The sequence below is a fragment of the Eleutherodactylus coqui genome, chromosome 9, assembly GCF_035609145.1.
Source record: "Eleutherodactylus coqui strain aEleCoq1 chromosome 9, aEleCoq1.hap1, whole genome shotgun sequence".
NCBI lineage: Eukaryota > Metazoa > Chordata > Amphibia > Anura > Eleutherodactylidae > Eleutherodactylus > Eleutherodactylus coqui.
In genome coordinates this window covers 152,661,748-152,684,044 of record NC_089845.1, presented here as the reverse complement: position 1 = coordinate 152,684,044, position 22,297 = coordinate 152,661,748, and the positions used below count along the sequence as shown (strand labels likewise).

Below are 22,297 nucleotides of genomic sequence, written 5' to 3'. Positions count from 1 at the left end.
GTAGGGAGGGTGGACGGGATTCTCTTTGCCTCTCTTTTTCAAATATGGTGCTCCCGCCTAAAATCCCCCTTTTAAAACCTTCCTATCTGGCCCCCCTTTCCCCACTCTCAGCCAATCAGTACATACTTTACCGCCTAACCACGTGACTCCCCCTCTCCCCCATCTCACTATACTATCTAAGCATTAACCCCTTCAGTACCTTCTATCTGTTCTCTAGCAACCCTATCATGCAGGGCCTCTCCTCATGTGCCCCGATACGGCCCCGTGCGTTAACAGATGTTTTTGAAGAGCCAACTCCAGGGCATCTTGAAGAACCAGAGATAGCAAAGTGGTGACAAGTAAGGCCTCATTTCCATGGGCTTTTTTCAGCACGTGTTACACGTCCGATGCGCAGCCGCGTAATATGTGGTAAATGCGATCTGTGCCGGCAGACCGGTTATTTACAAACGCCAGTAAAACACGAAAACGGCTGTAAATATGAGGTCTAAATCTCTGAGAGGTTATGGAAGAAAATTCTGCTTAGCAGCCATCTCTGATGATCTTCAGATATCCTTCATTTTGGATATAATTTTTTTTCTTGACCTCAACATATTTTGAAATTTCTTTTCCCAGACTTTTGGTATCAATATTTGTCCTGATTGGCTGACATACAATCAAGCAGGATGTTTCTCCCTTTGCCTCTTCTTGCCCAGCTTCACATTCCTGATTTACCCTCTCCTCTCGACTCCTGCAGTTGGTTTCAGGAAGAGTGAAAGAATGTTTTCTTCTTAATTATGTTTTGCTTCTTAAAAGGGTTTTCTGGGACATTAAAAAAATTCTAGGGGCATGTAAAATGAAGAAAAAATGAATATTTGCCTATCCCAGTGGCTCCCCTTTTACTACTGCCCCAGGGCCCGCCACATGGAACGTGGAAAAAGAGGCAGGCGGTTGCGTACCATTCATACTGCACATGACCACTCAGCCGGTCACAGGCTTCAGCGGCCAAGGAAGAATCACCATTAACTCTTTGCAATCCAATTTTGGATTTAGGGTTTCCTAGGGTTTTTTTTCTTTCTGCCATTATACAATGGCGCCATCTGCTGGCTAGAGCCAGTACTGCAGTATGGGACATGCTGGAGAGGCCCCCCCGACAACAGAGCAGCTGGTAATATACAGCCTTCAATCAGAATGTCTTCAGATGTCACACAGTGGATTGGAAAGGGTTAAACTCTATGACTGGCTGAGCGGTCATGTGCGCAATGAACAGCTTCTTCCACATGGTAGGCACCAGTGCTGCCAGAGTAGGTATTAGTTTCTTTCTTCATTTTACATGATTTTGCGCCCCTAGAATTTTCAGAAAACCCCCTTTTAAGAGTTTTATTCTTAGCAGACACTTTCTCAAGCAACTTATCCAGAGCTGAACCGATGACATACTTGTTCTCAAATGGACTAAAGCTCGATTTAGGTTTAGAGAATGTGTGTTTCCCATCCACATTTTCAGCTATAAACCTGGTCTACTGGTGCTGGACAGAACTGAGGTCCAGCCTGCCATATCAATGGATTCTGCAGTGGCACCTGCAAAAGAGCCGCTTGCCTGTGGAGGAGCAGGAGGGAGGAGAGAATTCCTTCTTTTGGGGTACCAGCTCTCAGATGATTTTTTTAACTGACCCAACCACTTAGGCCGGCTTCACATGGGCGAGAAAATTGTACGAGATTTGGGTGCTGCGAGACACACAAATCAATTGATGTAGACAGTAGGGGTGAGGGTCCTGCTCTAACGAGCCTATATACTACAAGTAATGGGGGGATACAGAAGATAAAGGGGCTGGAGATGTGCACAGTATGGCGAGGTGGAGAGTGAGGGATGCTAAACACAGACAATGGTCAGACCGTATAGTGGCTTTAACCTTCAGCGCTGTGTGTGGACTTTTTATTCCGACATTGAGAAGTCACTGCGGAGGATGAAATGGTGGCGTTACCCGTGACAAAACAACCAAGGTAAACCGCACAAGGGTAACCCCTCTAATAGCCTGCTCTCGGCCCCTTTGACATTTCTCCCGTTACCCTCCTGGTGGGAGAAGGTAGAGCCACCGTGACAAGGCTTACATCTAAACCCAGTTGTCTCCTAGACTGGGGTCCGCTCCTCGGATGCTGCACCTGAATTTTTTTGTGCCGGGGATTGCCCAGATAGTTTGGGGTAGTGCATTCCAGAGGACTGGTGCTGCTCTGGAGAAGCCTTGGAGGCGAGAGTGAGAGGTTCGATTTAAAGGGGCGCTAATCTGATTTCATTAGTGGGGAGGAGGTCGTAGGCTGGGTGGTGGATTAAGATGAGGGAGGCAATGTAGGGCGGCGCAGTGCTATGGAGATGTTTGTGGATGAAGGCTGCTGCATTCAGGGTGGATTGGAAGGGGGGAGAGTCTGAAGCAGGGGAGGCCAATCAGCAGTGAGTTGCGATAATCGAGCCAAGACTGGATGAGTGCAACGGTGAGCGTTTTTAGCGCGTCTACAGTAAGAAAGGGGCGGATTCTTGCGATACTTCTCTGGGATTGCTAGCTCTCCGAAGTAGTGCAAGGCAGTTTTGATATAAAAACGCCTTGCATCCGCGGGGATATCGCATGTTGACTATCGCGATATCAAGCCATAATGCACGGCCACATTTCGCACTCGCCAATGTGAAATTAGCCTTTAAACATGAATCTAACAACACACATAGAGGATACATTTGATTTTATTAATGCCATTGAGGTTTCCCAGGACTTCTGAGTATTCTGATTAGTATTTTGCATCAGTATTTGCAAGTCAAAATCAAGAATGGATCCTATAAAGAACAATGGAAAGATTTGCACCTACTTCTCTTTTTTGGATCCACACCTGATTTTAGCTTACAAATACTGATGCCAAATACTAGCCACAATACTGCCATGTGAATGCGACCTTTTTGTCCATGGAAGAAACAAAAACACTAGTGCATTTACAATAAAAAGGCAGCGCTCCAAGGTGAGGAAGAAGAGAACTTAAAGAAAAGGCACCTAACAGGATATGACCCACCTGATATGATCAGCCTACCCAGAGGCCATCTACACGCAGGTAGATTTGCATTGCAGAGTCCGCAGTGGCCGTCCGCCTCCAGACTCCACAGCAAATACCGCCCTATAGCATGCTATGGTAAATCGCTATTTCATCTCCACGAACAGATATAGATTGCGATGTTCTGCTTGTGGAGGAGAAAGTGCAGCATGCTGCGATTCTGTGTGGGCTATGCACAGACGGTTTCTATTGAAGTCAATGGAAGTCATCCATCCCGTGGCACCTCCGCAGTGAGCACTGCGAAAGTATCGCGGGATCCGCCTGGCACTGGCGCGTGCACAACGGAGTGCCAGCTGACACATCTGCAGTGCAGAAAGAAGCCGCCGGACAGGTACGCAGGGGTCACCGGCCAGGCACCGGGTGAAACTCCGCTGCGGGAATCCTACATGCGGAGTCCGACCCGCCTGTGTGCAGGAGGCCTAAAGTGGGAAGACTGTCTCACCTCAGTCCAGGTTGGCATTGAAATTATATTTGCACCAGGACATCCATCAGTGTAGGACGTCTACAGGAACTCTGAAGAGTCAGGCCAGCTGCACACAACCCGGTTGGATTCCACATGGAGGAGCCTGCAGCGGAATCCGGCCCTGTCCCTGGCTGGTGTCCGTCCATACTTTTGGTTATCTGTATTGTGGATGGCTACGGCGGGACATTTTCGGACATGCACAGTACAGATTTTTACCGTCGCTAGGTAATGACGCTGGTACCTGCTACCTATCCGCCATCCGCACTAAAATAGAACATGCTGTGATGCGGAATACTGCAAATCGTCCGCGCGGGTGCTGATCGCAGAGTCTGGCCTTAGGCATGTATTTTCCCATGGGGTCAAGCGTGTGCGGCTGCTGAAAGTGTTATCATGCATTAAAGGGGTTGTCCTGTGCCGAAACGGGTTTTTTTTTTTTTCAACCCCCCCCGTTCGGCGCGAGACAACCCCGATGCAGGGGTTAAACAAGAACACCGGACAGCGCTTACCTGAATCCCCGCGCTCCGGTGACTTCTTACTTACCTGCTGAAGATGGCCGCCGGGATCTTCTCCCTCGGTGGACCGCAGGGCTTCTGTGCGGTCCATTGCCGACTCCAGCCTCCTGATTGGCTGGAATCGGCACGTGACGGGGCGGAGCTACAAGGAGTCGCTCTCCGGCACGAGCGGCCCCATTCAGAAAAGAAGAAGACCCGGACTGCGCAAGCGCGTCTAATCTAGCGATTGGACGCTGAAAATTAGACGGCTCCATGGAAACGAGGACGCTAGCAACGGAATAGGTAAGTGAAAAATTTCTGATAACTTCTGTATGGCTCATAATTAATGCACAATGTACATTACAAAGTGCATTAATATGGCCATACAGAAGTGTATAGACCCACTTGCTGCCGCGGGACAACCCCTTTAAGTCACTAGAGTGCACATTTGTGCTCTCCAGCAACTGGAAGTGTGGAAATAAGGGAGATGGAACAATACCTCTGCAGCGCCATCTATTGGCCGGCAGCATTCCTGCAAAACAATGTCAGACCCTTTATGCAATTCTTCATAACAATGATTGGGAATTGACCAAAATTCAGAAAACCATGAAGCTAAGTTGCGCCCCCTCCCATTGCAAACAGCAGAGAGGGGGCGGGAGCTCAGTGCACTAGCTCCCATCCTGTCCCACCTCCTCGCCTTGCAGAGAAGGGCAGCGTATATCAGCGGGGCGCGAGAACCCGACCGTCTGAATAAGCCCTTAAGGGGAGATGATACCCTTCCCGGCCCTGGAAGTGTGGAGACGCACTCTTGAGCGTTCCATCTGGTGATGCGTGTGTTTCGCCGACTGAAAAAACTGTTATGCCCACAATAATATAAAACACTCCAAAATGTAAAAAAATACAGCAAAATTGCCAAAAAATTTTAAAATTAACTTCAGCTTTTTTTAAAAGCATACGAATTAGATATAAAATCATGAATATACTTAGAATCAAATGTACAAGTGAGGTTGTGGTGAGACGCGGTCGCAGGCCGTTGGGTTAAATGATGTCACATAGTGTATTAACCCCTTAACGCTACAGGCCGTACAGTTATGTCCTGCAGCTTCGGGGTATGTATGGAGGAGGATTGTGCAATGCTGTGGCGGCCCCATTGCAAACAATAGGTGAATCCAAGGCGACGCCCAGAGATAGGAATGGGGCTCACAATGTACAAATCTCTCGATTTTCTCGGTTGTGGGGAAACGACCTTACATGTTTTTTTATGTAATATTTTAAATTCACTTTTAGGCTACATTCACATAGTTAAACCCAAAAACCTGGCCTGATATGTCCGCTTTACCCGCGGATGCGAGGCGGTTTTGCATCACTTCTCAGAGATTCAGATTCTCCAGCGCTTGTTTCATGCGCGTCCGCAGATCGGCAAGTGATTTCGATTGATTTAATTTTTACCAAATAGTCTATTTTTATTATGAAATAATTGACTATGTTTTTTTTTTGCTACAAATCTTTGATTGTATTACCCATATATTTTATATCGTAGTCCATATTTTATATCAGCACTACATCCATACCCTTGTAGATCTAACTATTCATTTTTAACCCTTTTTTATCTCAAGGCTGTAAGGGGAGGACATTACACACTAAGTGTAACATTAGACAAGGGGTCCACTGAGGGATTCCCAACAGACGACAGCTCTGGGGCTTTCTACAGTGACAGGTGGAAGGTGGCATATGTCTGTCCTGTGTTGTCTGCCGTCTGTGGAAATCTGCGAGTTGTTGCTTATTACATCCAATCATAAGTAGTAAAAGAGGATAAAACCCGCGATCCGCCTGACATAAAGGGCCATAACACCCATCATTAATATTAACCGCACAGGAGCTCCGCCCCCTTATGTCACATCATCACTGGTCGTTTGTCACATGCTGGTGACGTCATCACAGGTCCTGCTGGCAGTCCCTGTTCTCTCTGTTATCAGCCATTCTCCCAGCTGTAAGGTAAGCTTCCATCACGTGTTCCTGTGCTTGTCGTGATGCTGTGATACCGTCTGCTGGGGTCATATGTGTTACATGTGGAGGTTCCTCTTCTCATTATAAAGGGTGATAATCCCTTCAGAGGTGCCGCAAACCTTTCTACTGCCTGAGGCGACTTGTGTAATAGCGCCCCCCTCTGCAAATCACATGCATTTTACAGGCGTTGAAAGCACCAATGCACAAGATAACCAACACATATTTCAAGCACTGACACTTGTCTGAATGAAGTGCGTAACATTGTCCCCCTCTGTGGTCCCAGTACTAAATATGACCCCTATAGTGGCCCCAGTATTAATACTGACCTCCAGCTGGGCATCAAGCATTTTTAACTCCCTCGGTCTGTAGCTCTGGCAGCCTCCGCTGCTGTAATCAGACTGCGACCAGCTGTCCGGGCAGCTCACAGCAGGCAATTTTTCTTTACCAGACATTAATATTAATAATACTAACATTTTGCATTGACATAAGTATTCAAACCCTTTGGTATGGCACTTGAAATTTAGCACTGGGGGCCTTTGATTTCTCTTGATCATCTTTGAGATGTTTCTACACTTTGATTGGAGTCACCTGTGGGAAATTCAGTTGATTGGACATAGATATAGAAGACACCCCTGTCTATATAAGGTCTTACAGCTCACAATGCAGATCAGAGCCAAAACCAATCCATGAGGAGGAAAAACTGCCTGTAGAGCTCAGAGACAGGATTGTGTGGAGGCACAGAGCTGGAGAAGCTGCAAAACATTTCTGCTCTGAAAGTTCCCAAGAGCCCAGCGGCCTCCATAACTCTTACATGGAAGAAGTTTGGAACAATCAGGACTCTTCCACAACCAAACTAAGTTATCGGGGGGAGAAGGGCCTTGCTAAGAGAGGTGACAAAGAATGCAATGGTCACTGTGACTGAGCTCCAAAGATCCTTGTGCAGATGGGAGAAACTTCCAGAAGGCCAACCATCAATGCAGCCTCCACCAATCTGGGCTTTATGGCAGAGTGGCCAGAAGGAAGCCTCCTCCGTAAGACACACGAAAGCTGCCTGGAGTTTACCAAAAAAGACTTAGAGATACAAGATTTTCTGGTCTGATAAATCCAAGATTGAACTTTCTGGCCTCAATTCTAAGCGTTCTGTCAGTCGGAAACCAGGCGCCGCTCATCACCTGCCCAATACCATCCATACAGTGAAGCTGGGATAGGGAGACCGGTCAAGATTGATGGAAAACCTAATGGAGCAAAGTATGAAGATATTCTTAATGGAAACCTAATCCAGAGCGCAAGGGACCTCAGAACGGGCAGAAGGTTCACCTTCCAACAAGACAATGACCCTAAGCTAACAGCAAAGACAATGCAGGAGGGGCTTAGGGCCAACTCTGTGAATGTTCTTGAGTGGTCCAGCCAGAGCCCTGACATGAACCAATCAAACATTTCTGGAGAGACCTGAAACTGGTTGTCCACAAGCAGCCCCCATCCAACCTGACAGAGCTGGAGAGGATCTACAGGGAAAAATGGTAGAAAATCTTCCAAATCCAGATGTGCAAACCCTGTGGCATCAGACCCAAGAAGAATGGAGACTGTAATTGCCGCCAAAAGTGCTTCATCAAAGTACTGAATACAGGGGTGTGAATACTTATGTCAATGCAGAATGTTAGTTTATCATTTTTAAAAATGTACAAAGAATTCTAGCATTCTGTTCTCACTTTGTCATCATGGGGTATTGAGTGCAGAATGATGGGGAAAACTAGATTTTTTAAAATTTGCACAAAGCTACAATATAACAAAAATGTAAAGCTAGTGAAAGCATCTAAAGACTTTCAGGATTCACTGTAGATGTCTTGTAAAGCTGTACGAAATGTACTGATAGGTCTTTCCTAGTTTGTGTATAGGCAGTCTGAAAATGCTATCAGGGCAGGTAAAGGCTGGTGGGCCCCTCCCCTGTGACTTTGAGCCCCGCTCCAATCGAATTTTCAAACTATGTTTTTTAATGCAATGCTACAGTATTTCAGAATAAAACCTGCAAATCTGCACGCTATATGTTTGTCCAGAGTCATTATACCCATGATTCGGACAGCATCAACTTAATGGTGGGTCCTCCTTAGCTTAAAGGGAACCTTTCATCGGGTTCATGCTGGCCCGAACCATGGGCAACATCAACCTGGAAAAGGTATGGCTATTGCCTCTGTGTATGTGTTATTCTGTAACAATGAGGCGTTTCAGAATAACACACAGGGGTAATAGGAATAAACTTTTAAAGCAAACCTGTTACCAGGTACATGCCACTAATCTCACGGGACAGAAAAGCCTATCATGGACATTTATGACATTTCGACAGGATCTCTGTCGTGTCCCAAGATGTTCTCCTCTTATCACTGTTTGCTTTCATTAACAAGTTTGTTCCTGTAGTTGGGCTCTAATATCACTACCCCCCCCCCTCCCCCCACACACACACCTTCCGATCCCTTGCTGTGTTTTACTTTCAGTTTATCTCATGTTCTACTCAGCTCTGTCAAAGTGTCATCTTTTCACCAAGAGCTTCAGCCTAAAAAAAATCTCCTGGATTCTACATACGAGCCACCTCAGCTGAGTCGATACTGACATTGTTTCTTGGTGTGAGTACGGTCAGATACAGACATAGGCCGGCTTCACACATCTGGATTTGTACTGTGGAATCTGAGGCAGGCATCCATAAATAGTATGCTATGAAAGTTATTGGTCAGGAGGTGTAACATAATTACTTAGGAAGAGCACCAAGAAGGTGAGTGAGAAGATGTATTAGGCAACCCATGCTCCTCTGGCTAATATGCAAATAAGGGAGATGGAACAAAACCTCTGCAGCGCCACCTATTGGATAGCAGCATACCTTCAAATCAATGCTTGACCCTTTATACAGGTTTGTAGAGCAATGATTGGGAATTGAAAACCAAGCCAGAGTCCATACACAGACAGCTGTTTCTGGGGTTTTGACCCTCATCGGTGTGCAATAGGTTTCTGGTTTGGCTTGTGAGAGGCCTATGATGTGGGTTGGGAGGGGTAACATCACTCCTTAGGAAGGGCACCAAGAAGGCGAGTGAGAAGACTTATAAGGTCTACTCCCGCCATACTCGCTTTCTCTCTGACAACTCGCTCCTCGACCCCCTCCAGTCTGGCTTCCGCTCTCTACACTCGACCGAAACTGCCCTTACAAAAGTAACAAATGACCTGATGACTGCAAAGTCGAGAGGTGATTACTCCCTACTAATCCTCCTTGACCTGTCTGCTGCATTTGACACTGTCGACCATAATCTCCTTCTCACTATGCTCCACTCTATTGGTCTAAAGGATACTGCTCTCTCCTGGTTCTCTTCCTACCTCTCTGACCGCTCTTTCAGTGTTTCCTTTGCTGGTTCTATCTCTGCTCCACTTCCTCTCACTGTCGGGGTACCCCAGGGCTCAGTCCTTGGTCCCCTTCTTTTCTCTATCTATACTGCCCCAATTGGACAAACCATCCACAGATGCGGCCTCCAATACCATCTCTATGCTGACGACACCCAACTATACACCTCCTCTCGTGAGATCTCTGGACCATTCCTCCAAAATATCACCAACTGTCTGTCCGCTGTCTCTAACACTATGTCCTCCCTTTTTCTCAAACTAAACCTCTCTAAAACTGACCTCCTTGTCTTTCCACCTTCTAACCGACCTCCCCTCAACATCTCCATTCCAGTGTCTGGCACCATCATAACCCCCAGATGGCATGCCCGATGCCTTGGGGTCACACTGGACTCTGACCTCTCCTTTGCCCCCCATATCCAATCTCTGGCCCAAACATGCCACATGCACCTTAGAAATATTGCTAAAATACGTCCGTTCCTAACCACGGACACGCTAAAGACGCTCGTGGTTGCGCTCATCCACTCCCGGCTTGACTACTGCAACTCGCTACTCATTGGCCTCCCCCGCACTAGACTCGCTCCACTCCAATCCATACTAAATGCAGCAGCTAGACTCATTTTTCTATCCAGTCGTTATTCAGACGCCTCTGCATTATGCCAGTCGCTGCATTGGCTGCCCATCCACTGCAGAACTAAATTTAAACTCCTCTACCTCACTCACAAAGCTCTGCATGGCGCTGTGCCAGCATACATCGCCTCCCTACTGTCAGTACACCACCCAGCGCGCTCACTCCGATCGGCTAACACCCTCAGACTAAACACCCCTGTAATACGAACCCCTCATGCTCGCCTACAGGACTTCACCAGAGCAGCACCCATCCTCTGGAATGCTCTACCCCAAGGCATCCGGACAATTCCCGATGCACGAAATTTCAGACGTGCCTTAAAAGCGCACCTCTTCAGGGAAGCATACCAAATCTCCTGACCTAGTCCCTCGCCCCTTCCTATGGTGCTGCACCCTGTTTGCCTTCTGATAAATGATCTGTACATAAAATCTCCTATTGCCTGTGTTCCCCAACCCCTGCATCTCCTGTACCACCCTCAACCCATTTGTGTCTAACCCAATGTACCTCACATTATAATTGTGGCAATTGTTGTATTGTTTTGCATGTATCCATGCCTGAAAGCGCTACGGAATAAGTTGGCGCTTTACAAATAAAGATTATTATTATTATTATTATTAAGGTCATCAATGCTCCTCTGGGTTGTTACGTTTGTGTGGGCAAATAAGCACAGTGCCCACACAAACATGCCCAGAGACAGGGATGTAACAAACAAGGGAACCTAAAACGTATTACAGACTGGACGAGCTGACAGAAACACCAACTGGACAGAATACTGCATACTGCGGACTGGACTGATGGACAGACATAACATAGGGACTGAAAAATGACCAAAACACTCACCTTGCATACCTGTACACATAAGCAGATGATATAGCTATAAAAGTTTGAGGTATTGGTTCGTACATTGGCCAATAAACTTAAGCCACAAGTCCGCGACAAGGCTCCTCGTGTCTAGCAGTCCCTACACTAGCAAGATACATCTACTAGAGGACCCAAAAGGCCACCCTAGCCCAGATATGGCACACGACTCAGCAGGACAAAGCAGAGACAAATTGACAAAAAATAAACGTAAGAACGGATATGAACCATCAAGACACCAAACACACAGCAAGCTGCAACAGACAAGGATACATGACTGCTCACTCTGGACACCAAACAGACTCTGACAGGAGCTGGGTTTATATGTGAGCAAAGACCAGTGGGATTGGCTAGCAGAAGATCACCACACCCAGCCAGCTCAAATCATTCCACACCTGTAGAGCTGTGCTGCTAGAAACCATAGTAGGTTCCAGCAGCACAACCTAACAGTACATCCCCTTTAAAAAAGGGGGCCTCTGGACCCTTTAAGCATAAAAAAAAAATTATGCAACTCCTCCAAACTGCACACGTGTCCAGGATTTATTTATAAAGGCCCTGACACCAAGGCAAAGATGGCAAAAAGGGAGGCAGTAACAAATAGTGCACCTGAAAACAGTACTATTGCGCCTTACGCAACCGGCCTCAATCACAGTAGCCTGAAAGGAAAAGTGCACTAGTCCAAAGGGGAAAATATGGCAGCCTTCCTACTGACACAACGACTCATCGGACTTATCCATTCAGGCTATTACCGGATGTACAGCAGAAGGCCAAAAACACAGGTGCATACCGCATAGGGGTCTGCAGCAAAAGGTAAGGCTGGACATTTATTACGTCTGCTGGGTGCACCTCGCCACAGCACAGACATTGGGATAGAATTCAGACTGCATAACGCAGGTAACAGACAGAGCTGGAACTCAGACACAGACAGGGAAACTGACCCTAGGCTGCCGGGAGGATGTCAGGTCCCTACCTAATAGGGGGGTCGATCGCCTTGATAAAGGCAGCCCCATGCTGGAACCTCGGGCCTGCTATCCCTTAGAGGGTGATACACGGTACAAAGCCCTAACATCCTCCTACCAATGGACAAAGGGAAGAGGTTAAGGATCGGGCGTCCGACCACCAATGGATGGGTAGACATACAGAACAAGAAATAGGGCGTCCAACAACCAGTGGATGGGCGGATCAGACAAGACGGAATACAAACAAATCATGATTGAAAAATGACCAAAACACTTACCTTGCATACCTGTACACATAAGCAGATGTCATAGCTATAAAAGTACGAGGTATTGGTTTGTACATTGGCCAATGAACTTAAGCCACAAGGCCACGACAAGGCTCCTCATGTCTTGTGATCCCTACACTAGCAAGATACATCTACTAGAGGACCCAAAAGGCCACCCTAGCCCAGATATGGCAAACGACTCAGCAGGACAAAGCAGAGACAAACTGACATAAAACTGACAAAAAATAAATGTAAGAACGGACATGAAGCATCAAGACACCAAACACACAGCAAGCTGCAATGGACAAAGATCCATGACTGCTCACTCTGACAGGAGCGGGATTTATATGTGAGCAAAGACCCAGGGGATTGGCTAGCAGAAGATCACCACATCCAGCCAGCTCAAATCATTCCACACCTGTGGAGCTGTGCTGCTAGAAACCATAGTACTATAGGTCCCAGCAGCACAACCTATTGATTTGAAGGAATGCTACAATCCAATAGGTGGTGCTGCAGAGATCTTGTTCGATCTCCCTTATTTGCATATTACCCAGAGGAGCATGAATGGCCTTATAAGTCTCCTCACTGTGTTGGGATCCCCTATAATCCATATGTTGATGGCTCTAAAAAGCTTTTCTCTGGCTGCTCTATAAGTGAGGTTCTGTATATCACATATGATGATGTCCCTGTAGGATTTACAGACGCTCCTTTCTTCATAAAGGTTCCTGCAGTTCTACAACCTCCAAATCATCCTGTTTTCTCATCCAATCCGCTCCTTCTCCTGAATGACCCACCAAGGATGGCCGAGAACAGGAAGGAGATCACCAGAAGAATATTAGACTTCACCTTGGAGATCCTCTACCTGCTGACCGGAGAGGTGAGCGCTTCTACATTTCTATCATCTTTATTGTAGTATTTACCAAGTCATCAGGAAGGGAAATCCATAATGGGGAGTAATAGGAAGAGCCCAGTGTCCTGCATAAAAGTTTCCAATGACCAGCAGATAACATGAAGATCGGTCACCAGTATGGTCAGTTATTGATCACGCAAAAAATGCACTGATGATAATGTTATTAGGAGTACTGAGAATGGTAAGTAGGCTTGTTGTAACCAAGAGGAGAGGGCTGAGAACAAGAGGATCAGAGGTTGGAGTGTAGTCTGGAGAGGATGAGGAGAAGAGTGCTGGGTACAAGAGGATAAGAGGCCGGAGTGTAGTCTGGAGGAGGAGGAGAGGACTGGGAGGAAGAGGATCAGAGGCCGGAGTGTAGTCTGGAGGGGAGGAGGAGGAGAGGGCTGGGAACAAGAGGATCAGAGGCCGGCGTGTAGTCTGGAGGGGAGGAGAAGAGGGCCAAGAACAAGAGGATCAAAGGCCGGAGTGCAGAATGGAGAGGATGAGGAGAAGAGGGCCGGGAACAAGAGGATCAAAGGTCAGATTGTAGTCTGGAGAGGAGGAGGAGAGGGTCAGCAACATAAAGGTTAAAGGCCAAAGTGTAATCTGTAGGGGAGGAAAAGAGGACCAGGAACAAGAGGATCAGAGGCCGGAGTGTAGTCTGGAGGGGAGGAGGAGAGGACTGGGAATAAGAGGATCAAAGGTAGGAGTGTAGCCTGGAGGGGAGAAGAGGGCCAGGGACAAGAGGATCAGAGGCCAGAGTGTAATCTGTAGGGGAGTAAAAGAGGACTAGGAACAAGAGGGTCGGAGAGTTGTCTGGTGGGGAGGAGAGGACTGGGAACAAGAGGATCAGAGGACGGAGTGTAGTCTGGAGGGGAAGAGAAGGAGAGGGTTGGGAACAAGAGGATCGGAGGCTGGAATGTAGTCAGGCGGGAAGGAGGATAGGACTGGGAACAAGAGGATCAAAGGCCAGAGTGTAGTATTGAGGGGAGGTGGAAGAAAGGGTCCAGAACAAGAGATTTAGAGATCAGATTGCAGTCTGCAGGGCAGGATTTTTACCGGAAGTTTAACATCTGTATAAGACTGTAACAATAACAAGGAGGTATCATGTACATCTAGAGCAAAGACGGTATCTACACCAATATAGAAGGTGTTTTTTTAAGACTAGTGTAACCTCACAAAGTTGTCATGCATAATTCATTTAGAGTCCTAAGGGGGAGTAGAGGCCTTTTTGAAATGTAATAATACAATTTCTGGTTACCAGAAATGGGTCACTGTCTTTTTAAATGGTAATCATCTTGACAGCAGGTGGGTGTTTGACTCTTCCATCTTTTCTATAAATGAACTTGAATTTAATGGCTGCTGTAAATTTCTCCTGATGGCAAGTTTTTTAGTTGATGAAGAAAATATATGTTGAGAGGAGTATATTATTAAGGAGATGAGGAGCAACATTCAGGACATTGTTCTACTATGTGAGGGTAGCAGTGGTATTTCCTAGTTTGCAGTGTAATGATGGCAGTTTGGGTGGACGGAGGGCAGATTGTAATCCTCTAGAAAGGGGGATGTGACGTCACTTATTATGGTGTACATGATGATATTTCTCAGTGTCTCTCCATACACAGGATTACACAATAGTGAAGAAGACATCGGGGGACGGTGTGACTCCCATCATCCATCTCCAGGAGTCAGGGGGATGGAGCAGGAGTCATTTCCCCATCACAGAGCCTCCCTCTCCGATACATGAGCAGAAGATCCTAGAGCTCACCAACAAGATGATGGAGCTGCTGGCAGGAGAGGTGATGCTGCGGGGGATGGGGGACATTTTACAGTAACAGGAGGGGTCTGGGTGATGACTGGATATTGTGTTGTCAGGTTCCTATAAGGTGTCAGGATGTGGCTGTCTATTTCTCCATGGAGGAGTGGGAGTATATAGGAGGACAGAAAGATCTGTACGAGGAGGTCATGATGGAGAACTGCTGGCCTCTTACGTCTCAAGGTACAAAACTATATATAATGTGTTTACCATTCATTACCTGTGTGTATATATAACGTAGTTTCCCCAGTTTAAAAAAAAGACTATCTGAGCTCTTCTGGTTCAAGTCCCCTACAGGGGCAAAAAAAAATGTGTTAAGAAAATGTAAAAAATATTGTAACAAAAAACCTTTGTACACTTTCCCCTCTGTCTATAAAAAGAATTAAAAATTTTAAAAAGGCAAAACATACTTGATTTGATCATCGCATCCGTAATTACCTGTAAAAGAAATTGGACACATTATTTATTCTGCATGGCAAGAACTGTAAAAAGATTATAAAAACTGTGTAAAATGCTTATTTTGTTAATTTTGCCTCCCAAAAAAATGCATTAAAAGTGATCAAAAAAGCCATATGTACCCCAAAATGGTACCAATTAAAACAACCTCTCACAAAGCTCAATCAATGAAAAAATAAAAAAAAGTCATGGGACTTTGAATGCAGCAATCCCCAAAAATTTTTTAAAAGGGTTTTGATTGTGAGAAAATCTAAATAAAAGTATATAATTTTGGTATTGTCGTAATCGTACTAACCTGCAGAAATAATTTATCCTGTCATTTATGCTGTATGACTAATGCTGTAAAAAAATGGCACAATTGATGTTGAATTCTCCCAGACCTCCAAATATGATTAATGAAAGTTTTAAAGCTCGTTATATGTACTCCCCCAAAATTGTATTAATAAATCCTACGGTTCACCAAGTAAAAAACAAGCCCTCATATGGCCATGTCGATGGAAAATAAAAAGCGATGGCTTTCAAAAAATGGAGATGAAAATCCCCTCAAAATTGTTGTATCCTTATGGAAAAAATAGGCCATGACATTAGGGGGTTAGTGTTGTTTAGGTTGCCCTCGTTCTATAACATGTCGAGGATTGAGCTCCACAAACCTTCTACAGGTTTACTGTGGTGTCTAGCACAACACATTAGCAGTATATTCAGTAAGTCCTGTAATATGTGAGTTGAAGCCTCCATTCATCGGACTTGTGTTTTCAGATCGTCATCTGGATGGTCAATTGGATTGAGATTTGGCTGATTTGGAGGACAATTCATCATCCTTGATTTCTTTATGTGTTCTGAACAGTTCCTCCATTACAGCCGCGGACATTATTCTGCTGTGAGGCCCATGTCATAAAGGGGGACTTATCTGTACAAATTCAGAACTATCTGGACCCCTTCGACCTGCTGAAAATTTTTACCCCAAGGAAGAAGTGAAAGCTGAGTCTCTGTATGGACCAGCAGCTCTGAGCCGGGGATCTCAATGTTGGGCTGATTATATTATCTTGGTATAGAAGTGAAGGTGCTGAGAGCCGTGTGTGATATATAGATATACAGGAGCTCATGTACTCATCACTGTGTGCTTGTGTGTCCACAGATGGAGCCAGTAGGAGAAATCCCCCGGAGAGATGTCCCCGTCCCCTGTATTCCCAGGACTGTCCAGAGGAAGACCCCGATGTCCCAGAGGACCATCAGGTAGATGAGGAGGAGCCCTACACTAGATCTATATATGGGGGTCCTGCAGTCATAGATTTTGGGGGTCTTTTCTGGTGATCTGTTAGATTTTCCTCCTGTCTGCTGTATTGTACTGAATTATTACATATGATAAATCAGGAGGAAGATCTGACTATTATTAAAGTGGAGGTAGAAGAAGAGCGGATGATGGACGATCACCCGTGGATGAGACACATGAACGAGGAGCTTCCAGTAGATGTTACCACAGGTATGTAATAATGAATGGAGATATTAAATACAGAGGGGTTTTCAAACCTCTTTGAGTTTACAATTCGCCTTTGTTAGTCAGCAGTTTGATGGCTGATTACTGAAAAGAACATTGCAATCCCCCGGCCCTGGCTCATGTGGTATTAATTTAACATTAGTAGTTAATGTGACAAAGAGATGTAATAAATATGAGGCAGATGTCTTTAGACTGGCATTTCATAAGATGATCTTACTAAGCAGCCGGCCATCTCAAAGATGACTTTAATATAGTAGGAGGTGCATGCTATACTAAATATAATTGGTTACACCAATTACATGAGCACAAGGGGAAGCAACCAAGGAAAGTTGGATTATTTTCCAATTTGTCTATTTACTTTATTTATAAACTATAAGTGTCACTTAGGGTGGTTTCACACCTACGCTTGGGGTTCCATCTTCCTAATCTGTTCAGGGAGCAGGAAAAGGAAATGTACAGCTCCGTCTGTGAACGGCGCCGAATAGTGCCAGACAGACCCCACTGACTATAATGGAGTCCACCTGCTTTCCACCCAGCTGTTGGCTTTTGGATGGCAAAAAAAGCACTGCGGCACTTTTTTCTTCCAGTATTTTGAGCCAGATCTGTGATGGAACTTCTGGCAGGAGGTCGTTAAGGCAAAAATTTTCAAAGGGTTAATTAAAGAATAAGAGAACAGCGTTTTGAGTAAGGATCTGATATATACAGTATTTTAGGGATACTGCACCTTAATATGCATCAAAAATGGCATATGTGTTTCTAGCCTTGGTGTTATACAAATCTTTAAAAGGCTGGAATCACACGTGTAAAATTTCTGTTTTTGTGCTCTGTTTTGGGCCAAAGTAATGAGTGGATTTGAAAGGAACATGAAATGTAAAGGAAGGACTTCAGCTTCGTCTTACGGCTGCATTCACTGACTTTGGCTCAAAACCTGTACCAAAAACTGCATGTCTGCTTCCAGACTAATAGAAATTTGTATTTGTCATTTGAAAAAAAATGACAAAATTAATTTTTAATCCCAACAGAAAATCCCAGTAAGAACGCTGAGGGAAACTTCATGTTATCAGTAAGTTATAAAGTAGAAGATGAAGATCTCCCGCAGCACTCTTCACAAGAAAACCTCCTTACCCTAAATGTACATCCAGGACTTCACATTACAGATCTATCATATAATCCACCTAATCATGAAGAACCTCCTCCTGATCGATTACAGATTGTCTGTCTGGACGGGAAAAAGAGCTTTCAATATAATGAACAGTTTATAAAAAGTTCAGGTCTTTATACACACAGAAGAAGTCACACAGTGGAGAAGACGTACTCCTGTTCAGAATGTGAGAAGAGCTTTATAAAAAAATCACATCTTGATAGACATAAGAAAACTCACACAGGAGAGAAACCATATGCATGTGCTGAATGTGGCAAATGTTTTCTAGATAAATCAAGTCTTGTTATACATGAGAGAAGTCACACAGGCGAGAAGCCATTTTCTTGTTCAGAATGTGGGAAATGTTTTTCAAAAAAATCAAATCTTGTTAAACATCTGAGAATTCACACAGGAGAGAAGCCGTATTCATGTTCACTGTGTGGGAAACGCTTTACAAATAAATCTGATCTTGTTAAACATGGGAGGACTCACACAGGAGAGAAGCCATATTCATGTTCATTCTGTAGTAAATGCTTTACAGATAAATCAGGTCATGTTAAACATGAGAGAAGTCACACAGGAGTGAAGCTGTTTTGATGTTCTGTACCTAGAAAATATTTTACATGAAAATCTAATGTTAAATTCAGAGAATTCATAGAAGAAACCAAATTACTCTATAAAATGCAAAAACAAAATATCTTGATAGGTATAAAAGAACTCACACAGGAGAGAAGCCGTAGTCATGTTCAGAATGTAGGAAATGTTTTACAGAAGAGCCAAATATTGTTGTATACACGAGAGAATTCACACAGGGAAGAAGCCATATTCCAATGTCTTGTTCGAGAGTTTGAGATTTATTATAAATCTGAAGGACCCATTTGGTTTCTTTGCAAGAAATGAACAAAAGTAATGACCCAGTCTTTGCCCTATAACAGTAAAAGGAGATACAGTATTATTTTTATCCATACACTCAACTACAGGGTATCTTGAAGAACTGTAGAGAGTAATTTGGTCACAAGTAAATCTCTGGGAGCGTAGGAAGAAAATTCTGTTTTATTGCTCTCTCCAGTTGTACTTAAAAGGAAGTCTATCACCTAATCTTAGTGATTTGAGCAGATTACACAGTTACATGTACACTGTTATGATGAATCCATAGATATCTTTATCAGTTTCCAGTGGGTTTCCATTCCTGAGATATCCCTCCTCAATAGTGTTGCACATCATATGCAAATATGACTTGCAAAAATGTCCCTTGGTGAATTCTCAAGCTCGCCTGCTGGAGACATCATGTGTTCTACCGCAATGTATGTGCGCTGATCTGAGAGATCAGGCGCATGCATAGTGACGTCAGTATGGCAGAGAAGCAATCCATGAAGAGTATATGAATAGCAGCACAACCGGAGTTCGAGAAATGAGAACCACGTAGGAAGAAAAAGTAGGTGCATGTTCACATAAGGGTCTGGACTGAGGACCCCAAAATATATGGCTCCAAATAATCCAAAAAGGGAGACCAGCACACAGAGGCTTCTTAAAATCCAATAATTTCCTTTATTCCTCAGTACAGAGAAGCTGCAACGTTTTTACCCGATTGGGTCTTTTTCAAGCATGCAGCATAAGAAGACTCAACATTTATATATATATCATACAAAAAACATACACCAATAGAAAATGCGTAAAAAGACACACCCCTATACCTACCAATCATGTGAGTGGATCCGGAGCTTGCTAATCGGACCCTCATCTTCCGATATCATATGAAACAGCTGTACAGTACACCATGTTGTGGCTGTGTCCGGCGCCATACCAGAGCATCCTAATGATGTGAATGATGTGTCAGTACGGCAGAGAAGCAGTAACCGTGCATGCGCCTGATTGTTCAGAGTGGCACACACGTATTGCAGTGGAACACTTGACATCATTAAGGACAGAAAGGGGTGGTTTTTCAAACAATGGGACAGGAGCAGGCCCAGACCACAGACAGAGTTGGACCGACCATTGGACAGTCTAGGATTAATTTGCATATGGCACACAATACTATTGAGGAGAGATATCTAAGACCCCATTTACACTGACAGATGATCGCTCAAACAATAGTTTGAGTGACAGTTTTGAGCAATCATCTTTGCATAGTCTATAGTATCTAAGTAGCTACTTAAGAGCTATGCAGGCGGAGTGGGACACCGCAGCTATCACTTGGCGAACAATACAGCTGTTCTGCATAAGCAAACAACTGTATTGTTCTCCATGATTACAGCTCGCGTTCCACTGTGAACTACCAGTGCGACAGGATCTTAAGAATCTTGGGCCATTAGGAATGGTATCCCACTGGAAACTGATATAGGTATCCATGGATTCATCATAACAACGCACATGTAATTGTGTAATCTGCTCATATCACCAAAATTAGCTGACAGACTTCCTTTAAAATCCTTTATTTTGCATATCATTTTTTCCCAATGTTCATGATATTTTGTAAGTCTTCCTCCCACGTATTTGATATAATTGTTTGTCGGTTGGTGAAAATGTAATCAGACAGGATGTTTCTCCTTATGCTTCTTCTTCCCAATTTTACTCTTTGTTCTGCACTCCTGCAACTGGTTTCAGGAAAAGCGAAAGAAGTTTCATTTTTAAGTATTTTTTGTTCTGTAAAAGCTTTACTCTTATTGGTCGTTTTCTCATAGAGCTTATTCCGAGCTGGACTCGCCCTAGAATGGAATGGAGCACAATATAGGTTTAGAGAATGCTCCCATCCACATTTTCAGCTATAAAGCTCATTTGGCCATAATGGTCAGGACTGGACTTCTGGACACTATATGAATGTATTCTACAGAGGTATCTGCAAGAAAATCAGTTGCCATGTGGTGGACCAGTAGGTAATACCCAATTTTCGTTTTGTCTGGGTGCCTTCTCTTAATTGATTTTTTTAAACTGACCCAGGAACTTAAGCATGGATCTAGCAACACATGTAGAGGCCACATTGGTTTTTAACACAACTGCTTAAGTTTCCCAGGACTTCTCGAGAAGGATCTCTGCTTTTGGCCACTTTTATAAGGCAGTATTTTGCTCAATATTTTGCTTCAGTATTTGTAAGCCAAAACCAAGAATGGGAAGAACAAAGAAACAATGGAAAGATTTGTACCTCTTCTGTTGTTTGGATCCTCATCTGATTTTGGCCTACAAAACTGCTGCAAAATACTGACCACAAAACTGCCATGCAAAATTGGCCTTTTCGCCCATGTTATCTTTCAGCCGAACCTCCGGAGAAAATGATTATTTTATGTTTTGATAGTTTTACTCAAATTGTGAGATGTTTTTCAGGATGTTCTCTTTAATGTTTAAGTCTTGTATGTTTTCATGGATAGAAAATACATGTTTCTTCCTAGTTCCCAAACCGGAAAACATTTAATCTTTTACTGTTCTCTTCTTTCTAACTTTTTCAACATTATAGTGCTTCTCACGCAGTAATTCATCCATAGATTCTGTGGAAAGGTAGTACTTAGAGATGAGCGAGCATACTCGCTAAGGGCAATTGCTCGAGCGAGCATTGCCCTTAGCGAGTACCTGCCCGCTCGAGACGAAAGGTTCGGGTGCCGGCGTGGGGAAGCGGTGAGTAGCGGCAGTCAGCAGGGGTGAGCGGGGGGGAGAGAGGGAGAGAGAGATCTCCCCTCCGTTCCTCCCCGCTCTCCCCCGCAGCTCGAGCAATTGCCCTTAGCGAGTATGCTTGCTCATCACTACTAGCACTCCCTTTAGTCATTTTCCATTCCGGGCAAGAGCAACTTCTTTCTATATCCCTTATGGACAGGGAAAACACTATGGAGTAAAGTTATAGAGAGACTTTATAACCGGTTATGGTCTCATAAATTGTGATAATTTTCTTTTATATTCTAATTTATTTGGTTGAAAGTTTTTAAACACCCTAATAATAACAGCTGAGATCACCGGTTCACATTTTAGTTCAGTATTTTATGAGTCTGGGAACATGTATTAAGCTATTTGAAAGCATAGCAGGTCTATTGGGCAACTCTGCACATAAGTCAAAAAGGGACATGACATCTTCAGGAAATTTCTGTAATGTTGCGTTTGTAACATGTCTTCTATATGCCGATTTTAAAGGGCATTTCCGAGTAATTAACTATTGACTCACATATAAAAAAAACACCCAAAACTCACCTCTCCACTGCTGTGCTACTTCCCCACTGCCAGCTCCAGTCTTCTGGTTACTTTGGCTGTAGCAGTCATGTAGTTGTTTACCCACGTGACTCCTGCAGCCAATAGGAGGCCACAACACAGGACATCACCTGTCAGATGCCATGGCACTGGAGGGAGGAGCACTTCTGGTCAAGGATTAGATGAGCTGACAACTTCCACCAACCCCACACCCCTCTCT

At 44.5% G+C, this 22,297-nt stretch overlaps 1 protein-coding gene across 1 annotated transcript; it reads left to right on the top strand.

Moving 5' to 3' along the window:
• Positions 1-5,945: 5,945 nt before the first annotated feature.
• Positions 5,946-19,020, top strand: LOC136578547 (oocyte zinc finger protein XlCOF8.4-like). Its single transcript, XM_066578685.1, has 7 exons — positions 5,946-6,015; positions 12,838-12,993; positions 14,628-14,801; positions 14,878-15,001; positions 16,410-16,507; positions 16,646-16,754; positions 17,792-19,020. The coding sequence occupies exons 2-7, from the start codon at positions 12,916-12,918 to the stop codon at positions 18,505-18,507; spliced, it is 1,299 nt and encodes a 432-aa protein (XP_066434782.1). The 5' UTR covers positions 5,946-6,015; positions 12,838-12,915; the 3' UTR covers positions 18,508-19,020.
• The last annotated feature ends 3,277 nt before the right edge of the window (positions 19,021-22,297 follow it).